The following is a 10,000-nucleotide window of genomic DNA, read 5'->3' on the forward strand; positions in this document are numbered from 1 at the left end:
GGGTGTGGGTGGTGTTTGAGTGTCGACAGAGGTGAAGTTTGGGTGTGGGTGTTGTTTGGGTGTCAATAGATGTGACGTGTGGGTGTGGGTGGTATTTGAATGTCGATAGAGGTGAAGTATGGGTGGTGTTTGGTGTCGATAGAGGTGACGTGTGGGTGTGTGTCGTGTTTGTGTATCGATAGAGGTGAAGTATGGGTGTGGGTGGTGTTTGGGTATCGCTAGAGGTGAGGTGGGGTGTGTGTGTGTGGTGTTTGGGTGTCGATAGAGGTGAAGTATGGGTGTGGGTGGTGTTCGGGTGTCGATAGAGGTGAAGTATGGGTGTGGGTGGTGTTTGGGTGTCGATAGAGGTGAAGTATGGGTGTGGGTGGTGTTTGGGTGTTGATAGAGGTGACGTGTGGGTGTGTGTGGTGTTTGAGTATCAATAGAGGTGAAGTGTGGGTGTGGGTGGTGTTCGGGTGTCGATAGAGGTGAAGTATGGGTGTGGGTTGTGTTTGGGTGTCGATAGAGGTGAAGTGTGGGTGTGGGTGGTGTTTGGGTGTTGATAGAGGTGAATTGTGGGTGTGGGTGGTGTTTGGGTGTCGATAGAGGTGAAGTGTGGGTGTGGGTTGTGTTCGGGTGTCGATAGAGGTGAAGTATGGGTGTGGGTGGTGTGTGGGTGTTGATAGAGGTGAAGTATGGGTGTGGGTTGTGTTTGGGTGTCGATAGAGGTGAAGTGTGGGTGTGGGTGGTGTTCGGGTGTCGATAGAGGTGAAGTATGGGTGTGGGTTGTGTTTGGGTGTCGATAGAGGTGAAGTGTGGGTGTGGGTTGTGTTTGGGTGTCGCTAGAGGTGAGGTGGGGTGTGTGTGGTGTTTGGGTGTCAATAGAGGTGAAGTATGGGTGTGGGTGGTGTTCGGGTGTCGATAGAGGTGAAGTATGGGTGTGGGTGGTGTTTGGGTGTCGATAGAGGTGAAGTTGGGTGTGGGTGGTGTTTGAGTGTCGATAGAGTTGGCTCATGGTGTTGGTGGTTTATAAGTAATCACCATCTATTGGATGTCAAACATTTGGTAAGTTTGAATTGCAGTCTTCAGGGGAAATACGCAACATTTTTAGCTTAGGTGGCTCGAACGGCCAAGGCGTGACGTGACGTCCATTAACGTTTCACATTGTCGACTTATCCTCAAGTTTCAACAGGCAGGTTTTGAACCAAACGTAGTCACAATGAGCCTGTCACCAAGATGGCCGCACTGGCTTCTGGTTTTCTACTTCTTCTTTAATTCCACCAGGCAGAATTTGATTTCAGTCACACATGGTCCAAATGACTTTCTCGTCACCTTTCAAGTGCGTGTTTGTGTGGGTGGATTTTGTGTTTGGCCAATTTAAACATGCAATTTAACATGCATATTTCAACCACACTTCATACAAACGATTCTCTCATGGCCCTAACCGTGTGTTATATTTTGAGACGATTCAACATATAATGTGACTACCCTACCCTCTGATAGACTTTCAACCCAAACTGTTACAGATGATCCGCTCTTATATATATATATATATATATATATATATATATATATATAGAGAGAGAGAGAGAGAGAGAGAGAGAGAGAGAGAGAGAGAGAGAGAGAGAGAGAGAGAGAGAGAGAGAGAGAGAGAGATTTTACAATTCATGTGTATGCACAGTTGTTGGGGTTTGTTTTCCGTTTTCCCTTTGCTATGTTAATGTTAAATAAACGGACACTCAAATGGCTATTTCTAATAAATTATTATCACTATGTTTCACTTTTCAGAGGCATTGTTAGTATAATCAGGAGAGAGATTCAGGCGTCGTGGGTATCTTGTTTGTCATTAGTAGCAAAGGACATTTCAGGCAGGATAGCTCATACCACGGCCTTTGATATAACACTGAGGGGCACTGGTTGGGATGGGGAAAATATAATCAGAGAAGGTTCGATTGTGCTATCAAAGCACCTTACGCGAACGCTCTAACGACTGCATCACATATACAAAAAAATAATAATAATTAACGACGCAGTCAACACATTTTATTTACGATTATATGGCGTTAAACATATGTTTAATGACCGCGCATATGAAAGAGAAAATCCGATGTTGTCACTTCATGGGCTACTCTTTTCGATTAGCAGCAAGAGATCTTTCATATGCACCATCCCATAGACAGGGTGGTATATACCACGGCCTTTGACATACCAGTCGTATGTTGTAATGTTTACATGCATCACAGAACCCAGTCAATCGCTGGTATGTTTTAATGTTTGCATACCTGACAGGACTAATTCAATCGCTGGTATGTTTTAATGTGTATATACCTAACAGGACCAAGCCAATCGCTGGTATGTTTTAATGTGTACATATCTGACAGGACCAAGTCAATCGCTGGTATAGTTTAATGTTTACATACCTGACAGGGCCAAGTCAATCGCTGGTATGTTTGTATTGTTTACATACCTGACATGACCACGTAAATCGCTGGTATGTTTTAATGCTTACATACCTGACAGGTCCAAGTCAATCGCTGGTATGTTTTAATGTGTACATACCTGACAGGACCCAGTCAGTCGCTGGTATGTTTTAATGTTTGCATACCTGACAGGACCAAGTCAATTGTTGATATGTTTCAATGTTTACATAAGTGACATGGCTTTCAAAGAAACAAACATGTGAAATCCTGCTATGTTTGTCGCGGACATGACCAGCTGATATAGGCAAGATAGATATGACATCTCTGTTTTTGTTAATTTGTCAAAGCTACTTCGGACTCAAACGCAAGACCTTTTATAGTTTTCAGTATTCAAGTATTCGATTTTTAGAGATATGTTAGCAAACGTATTAGCTTTATTTATTTATTTATTTGTTTATTTGTTTGTTTTGTTGTTGTTGTTGTTGTTGTTGTTTTTGTTTGTTTGTTTTTTTTTTTTGGGTTTTTTGTTATCTTAAATGCCAATAAGCTACAGAGTGTAAGATCAGGTTTTAATAGTTGACCAACCAGGTGACGTAGACTTTGTACGATCTCTGGTGGAGAGTATCGTGTCTTCCAACATGCCAGCGAATCACTTCCTGGTGATGTTGAAATACCGGTAAGCAGGGCTTTGAATTCTGTAGCCCAAATGTGAGACTCATTGCGCACTAGGGGCGGGATTTAGCTCAGTATGTTGGCTCTTCGCTTGGGGTGCTTGCGTCACAGGATCGAACCACCTCGGTGGACCCATTCAGCTGATTGGGTTTTTTTCTCGTTCCAACCAGTGCACCACAATTCGTGAAAGTGCTGCGTTAGAAAAAAATGTACCTGGTTTCCTCTGATGACTAAGAATAAGAATTACCAAATGTTTGACATCCAATAGCCGATGATTAATTAATCAATGAGTTCTAGTGGTGTCGTTAAATAAAACAAACAAACTTTTTTGCGCACTAACAATCTTCAACCAAAGCACAGTCATCTCGCCAGACGGTTCGATTTCGACATTGTCCGCCTTGAGAACAGTCCATGGACTGGACAAACTCGGTCTGACTGCAACGCGGACTGATGCGCCATTTTGGATTGCCATCCTCAACGTGGCCTTCTTTCCAAAGATCACACTACCATCTGGGTCTGTTGCAAGAACCCGCGTCCACGGGCGAGTGTCGACAAACCAGCTGATCTCTTGAAGTGCCATGTTGTTTCCTTTCAGTCAGATCGGACTTGTTACCAAACGTTGGTGCTGCAGTTTCGTCACTCTCTAGGACCTTTCGCCATGGCTGGTTACAAGTTCCTGAAACATAATTAGCACTCTCTAGATATTGAGTGGAAAACATTTCATAAAACACTCACACCAACTAAAGACGAAGAAGAGAAAAAACATTTTGTCCCTCGGGTTAGAATTGCCTTTTCTCTCATCCTCGGGTATATGGGACAGAGTTATGCAATGAAAGAAAACTATGTAAGAGATTTCTATCCTACATATGATATCACCCGCACTCGTTTAACATGACGTCGTCGGTAATATAAGATGTCATATTAATGTGAGATGTGACGCAAGGTCATTTCGCATATTTTTAAATTAATAAACATTAATTATAAAAATTAATTAATTAATTATAAAAGCTGTTTTCTTAATTTGTAGTGTTTGAATTAATGAGGAAAAAAGACTCCATCATATACGGGATAAAAGAGGTTCACACTCGGTGGTGGAAATTTCGACCACGGGACTCGGCAAGCTTCGTCCCGGGTCGACATTTCCACCACCTCGGGTGTACCTTTTTCTATCTCACATTACCACATAATATATTATGATGGAGTCTTATAATCTATAGATTATTTTCCACGCGGTACAATGTGGCTTAGTCATGATTAAATTAGGTTTTGTCAAAAACAATGAAGGAAGGAGGGAACTGTTTTATTGAACGACGCACTCAACACATTTTATTTACGGTTGGTTGTATGGCGTCAGACATATGGTTCAGGACCACAGATATTGAGAGGAAACCTGTTGTCGCCACTTCATGGGCTACTCTTTCAGATTAGCAGCAAGGGATTTTTTATATGCACCATCCCACATACAGGGACCTTTGATATACCAGTCGTGGTGCACTGACTGGAAAGAGAAATAGCCCAATGGGCCCACCGACGGCGATCGATCCCAGACAGACCGCGCATTGAGCGAGCGCTTTAACACTGTGCTACGCCCCACTCCCCCAAAACAATGGATTTAAATCCGATTGCAATAGGGGTTACGACTGTAGTGCATATGTAGCTCATACAGTAATTAACATTCGCCGATTACAACACGATTTGTAATTGTAATAGGGTTTGCAACATGCTATAGGCTTGAAAAGCTATTTGACATCTACAGTAAAACGATGGTAGATTTGTTAGCTACCTACCTCCCATCACAACCTGTAGTAAAACAGTTTCAGGATGAAATACACGTGAGACTACACCAGAATTCATTAACTAGATTGAGTGTTATACGTCCCGCCATTGTAGTAAAACATTTTCAGGATGAAATACACATGAGACAACACCAGAATTCATTAACTAGATTGAGTGTCATACGTCCCGCCATTGTAGTAAAACAATTTCAGGATGAAATACACGTGAGACTACACCAGAATTCATTAACTAGATTGAGTGTCATACGTCCCGCCCCTGTAGTAAAACAGTTTCAGCATGAAATACACGTGAGACTACACCAGAATTCATTAACTAGATTGAGTGTCATACGTCCCGCCACTGTAGTAAAACAATTTCAGGATGAAATACACGTGAGACTACACCAGAATTCATTAACTAGATCGAGTGTCATACGTCCCGCCCCTGTAGTAAAATGGTTTCAGGACGAAATACACGTGAGCCTACACCAGAATTCATTAACTAGATTGAGTGTCATACGTCCCACCCCTGTAGTAAAACAGTTTCAGGATGAAATACACGTGAGACTACACCAGAATTCATTCACTAGATTGAGTGTCATACGTCCCGCCATTGTAGTAAAACAGTTTCAGCATGAAATACACGTGAGACTACACCAGAATTCATTAACTAGATTGAGTGTTATACGTCCCGCCACTGTAGTAAAACAGTTTCAGGATGAAATACACATGAGACTACACCAGAATTCATTAACTAGATTGAGTGTCATACGTCCCGCCATTGTAGTAAAACATTTTCAGGATGAAATACACGTGAGACTACACCAGAATTCATGAACTAGATTGAGTGTTATACGTCCCGCCATTGTAGTAAAACATTTTCAGGATGAAATACACATGAGACAACACCAGAATTCATTAACTAGATTGAGTGTCATACGTCCCGCCATTGTAGTAAAACAATTTCAGGATGAAATACACGTGAGACTACACCAGAATTCATTAACTAGATTGAGTGTCATACGTCCCGCCCCTGTAGTAAAACAGTTTCAGCATGAAATACACGTGAGACTACACCAGAATTCATTAACTAGATTGAGTGTCATACGTCCCGCCCCTGTAGTAAAACAGTTTCAGGATGAAATACACGTGAGACTACACCAGAATTCATTAACTAGATTGAGTGTTATACGTCCCGCCACTGTAGTAAAACAATTTCAGGATGAAATACACGTGAGACTACACCAGAATTCATTAACTAGATTGAGTGTCATACGTCCCGCCCCTGTAGTAAAACAGTTTCAGGATGAAATACACGTGAGACTACACCAGAATTCATTCACTAGATTGACTGGCATACGTCCCGCATTCCAGGCGTTGGTCCACGGTGGGGAGCCGATAGTAACAAACCTATTTTTCGCCGATGTAAAAAAATAACAAATAAATAAATAAACGACCATGTCACGACATGCATTTAAAGCTGAGTATATCAACACTACCTCTCAATAAACGTATCTGTATTGGTATTGTGTCATTACGGGATACCGTACCGATACCGTGGTAAATCACCCCAAGATTACCGACACCAATACCGAAGCTGGAATTTCAATACCAGCTCTACTCAGCTCACTTGTAATATACGCTAACAGAAGACTCAATTCCCTGAAAGTGACAGATCCTAGTTTTTAAACACCACAACTCACTTGTAATATACGCCAACAGAAGACTCAATTCCCTGACATTGACAGACCCTAGTTTTTAAACACCACAGCTCACTTGTAATATACGCCAACAGAAGACTCAATTCCCTGACAGTGACAGACCCTAGTTTTTAAACACCACAGCTCACTTGTAATATACGCCAACAGAAGACTCAATTCCCTGACAGTGACAGACCCTAGTTTTTAAACACCACAGCTCACTTGTAATATACGCCAACAGAAGACTCAATTCCCTGAAAGTGACAGACCCTAGTTTTTAAACACCACAGCTTACTTGTAATATACGCCAACAGAAGACTCAATTCCCGGAATGTGACAGAACCTAGTTTTTAAACACCACAGCGTGGTTTTCGTGCCTATCAAGACCTTTAAACTCCGACATTACTTACATTTTAACCATAGTTTGACATCCAATAGCCGATGTATTGTTTGTGTTGGGTGTCGTTAAGCATCTAATCTAACCTAATCTTACTTACTTACATTGTATTGTTTAGATCATCTATCTCCATACATCCGATGTGGTTATAATCATGCTGGCGTTTGGAATGCATTCCATAATCCTCTGAAGAGTAACGGACATGGAGACAAGCTCTAATCTATCTTTAAGGGTATTTTCCCCGTTTCAACGTCACATATTGTTGTGTCAATCTATTGTAACTTTGTTCAGTGGTGTTACAGGTTTGTGGATTAACCAGACTTAGTCTAGGTGTCTATTTTCACTGGTTCAAACTGGGGTATGCGAATTTAAGGAGACAAGTCAGCACTTACCACCTCCATGAACATACAACACACGGTGGTGAAATACTCATTAGGTTATTTATGCCTCTCAGTACGTACTATTTCTCACCACAGATGGAGAACAAAACCACAATCGTTTCAATAAACAAGTCAGCACTTACCACCTCCATGAACATACACCACACGGTGGTGAAATACCCATTAGGTTATTTATGCTTCTCGGTTTGTAATATTTCTCACCACAAATGGAGTACAAATCCACAAACGTTTCAATAAACAAGTCAGTACTTACCATCTCCATGAACATACAACACACGGTGGTGAAATACCCATTAGGTTATTTATGCCTCTCAGTATTTCATATTTCTCACCACAGATGGAGTACAAATCAACAAAAGGTTCAATAAACAAGTCAGTACTTACTATCTCCATGAACATACAACGCACAGCTGATCAGCAGCAGCACTGTGAACGTCGTGGTGGTCGTCATTTCGAGCAGTTTCATCTTCTGTGAGTTCGTTGTCGATCTTCATCTAGTTATAATAGGCTACACATGTGTTCTTTAGCCACTCCCACAAAAATGACGTTCTTGTTCACGTTACGTTATGTTAGAAATTATCATATGAAAGAAACAGACATCGACGTATGATTAGTTCTCATATATAGCTTACACCTCACTTCAGTAGTTATGTTACAGATTATCATATGAAAGAAACAGACATCGACGTATGATTAGTTCTCATATATAGCTTACACCTCACTTCAGTAGTTATGTTACAGATTATCATATGAAAGAAACAGACATCGTCGTATGATTAGTTCTCATATATAGCTCACATCTCACTTCAGTAGTTATGTTACAGATTATCATATGAAAGAAACAGACATCAACATATGATTAGTTCTCATATATAGCTTACACCTCACTTCAGTAGTTATGTTACAGATCATCATATGAAAGAAACAGACATCGACGTATGATTAGTTCTCATATATAGCTCACATCTCACTTCAGTAGTTATGTTACAGATTATCATATGAAAGAAACAGACATCGACGTATGATTAGTTCTCATATATAGCTTACACCTCACTTCAGTAGTTATGTTACAGATCATCATATGAAAGAAACAGACATCGACGTATGATTAGTTCTCATATATAGCTTACACCTCACTTCAGTAGTTATGTTACAGATTAGCATATGAAAGAAACAGACATCGACGTATGATTAGTTCTCATATATAGCTTACACCTCACTTCGGTAGTCATGGGCGGGACGTAGCCCAGTGGTAAAGCGCTCGAATGATGCGCAGTCGGTTTGGGATCCATCCCCGTCGGTGGGCCCATTGGGCCATTTCTCGTTCCCTGCCAGTGCACAACCACTGGCATATCAAAGGTGGTGGTGTGTGCTATTCTGTCTGTGGGAGAGTGCATATAAAAGATCCCTTGCTGCATTAGAAAAAATGTAGAGGGTTTCCTCTGATGACTACATATCAAAATTACCAAATGTTTGACATCCAATAGCCGATGATTAATGAATCAATGTGCACTAGTGGTGTCGTTAAACAAATCAAACTTGTTTCAGTAGTCATTGCGCTAAAGAGAGTCCATCTTGTTTTTGACACAAGTGAAAAATCAGAACATATCCTTTCGATTTAGCGACAGAAATCCGTTGTGTTTCTACACCCTCGCCCGACGTGTTACCGTGATTTCCAAATAGTCTAGTCGACGACAAGCCCTATTGTTACAATTAGTATTCTTATTGTTTGCTATTCCAGGAAATGCTTTTATCTCAAAAACCATTGCACCATAACTGACGAAATACTGAACGCTACTGCTACTGCTACTACTACTACTACTACTACTACTACTACTACTACTACTACTACTACTGCTACTGCTACTGCTACTGCTGCTGCTACTACTGCTGCTACTACTGCTGCTGCTGCTACTACTACTACTACTACTGCTGCTGCTGCTACTACTACTACTACTACTACTACTGATACTACTACTACTACTGCTACTACTACTGCTACTACTACTACTACTACTACTACTGCCACTACTACTATTACTATTACTACTGATGCTGCTGCTGCTACTACTACTACTACTACTACTACTACTACTACTACTACTACTACTACTACTACTACTACTACTACTACTACTACTACTACCATTACTACAACTACTGCTACTACTACTACTACTGCTACTACTATTATTACTAATATTAAAACTACTACTACTATTATTACTACTACTACTACTACTACTACTACTACTACTGCTACTACTACTACTACTACTACTGCTACTGCTGCTGCTGCTACTACTACTAGTAGTATTACTACTACTACTGCTGCTACTACTACTATTATTACTACTACTATTACTACTACTACTATTATTACTACTACTACTACTAATACTGCTACTACTACTACTACTAGTATCACTACTACTACTATTACCAGTGTTCTAGCTAGCAATAAATAGAGGGGAGCTACGCCCTGCCCCCGTTTTGTGCCGCCCTGCCGTGTTTGTGCCGCACCGCCCCTGATTATCGCCGCCCTGCCATAATTCATTGTCAAACAAAAATACAAAATCTTGCTTTACTCTCAAAGTGTGTACAGTGTTGTTACGGGTCCAAATTCCCAACTGAAAAACGTTTGACAATACATTGT

At 40.9% G+C, this 10,000-nt stretch overlaps 1 protein-coding gene across 1 annotated transcript in view; it reads right to left on the reverse strand.

The window, feature by feature from the left end:
* Positions 1–3,574: 3,574 nt before the first annotated feature.
* Positions 3,575–10,000, reverse strand: part of LOC121377849 (E3 ubiquitin/ISG15 ligase TRIM25-like) — a 20,151-nt gene continuing 13,725 nt past the window's right edge. The window contains exons 5-7 of the mRNA XM_041505946.1: positions 7,746–7,838; positions 4,859–4,871; positions 3,575–3,747 (exon numbers count right to left, since the gene is read on the reverse strand). Of these exons, the coding sequence (XP_041361880.1) occupies positions 3,575–3,747; positions 4,859–4,871; positions 7,746–7,838 (279 nt within the window). The remainder of the gene's footprint in view (positions 3,748–4,858; positions 4,872–7,745; positions 7,839–10,000) is intronic.

Source organism: Gigantopelta aegis, chromosome 7, assembly GCF_016097555.1.
Source record: "Gigantopelta aegis isolate Gae_Host chromosome 7, Gae_host_genome, whole genome shotgun sequence".
NCBI lineage: Eukaryota > Metazoa > Mollusca > Gastropoda > Neomphalida > Peltospiridae > Gigantopelta > Gigantopelta aegis.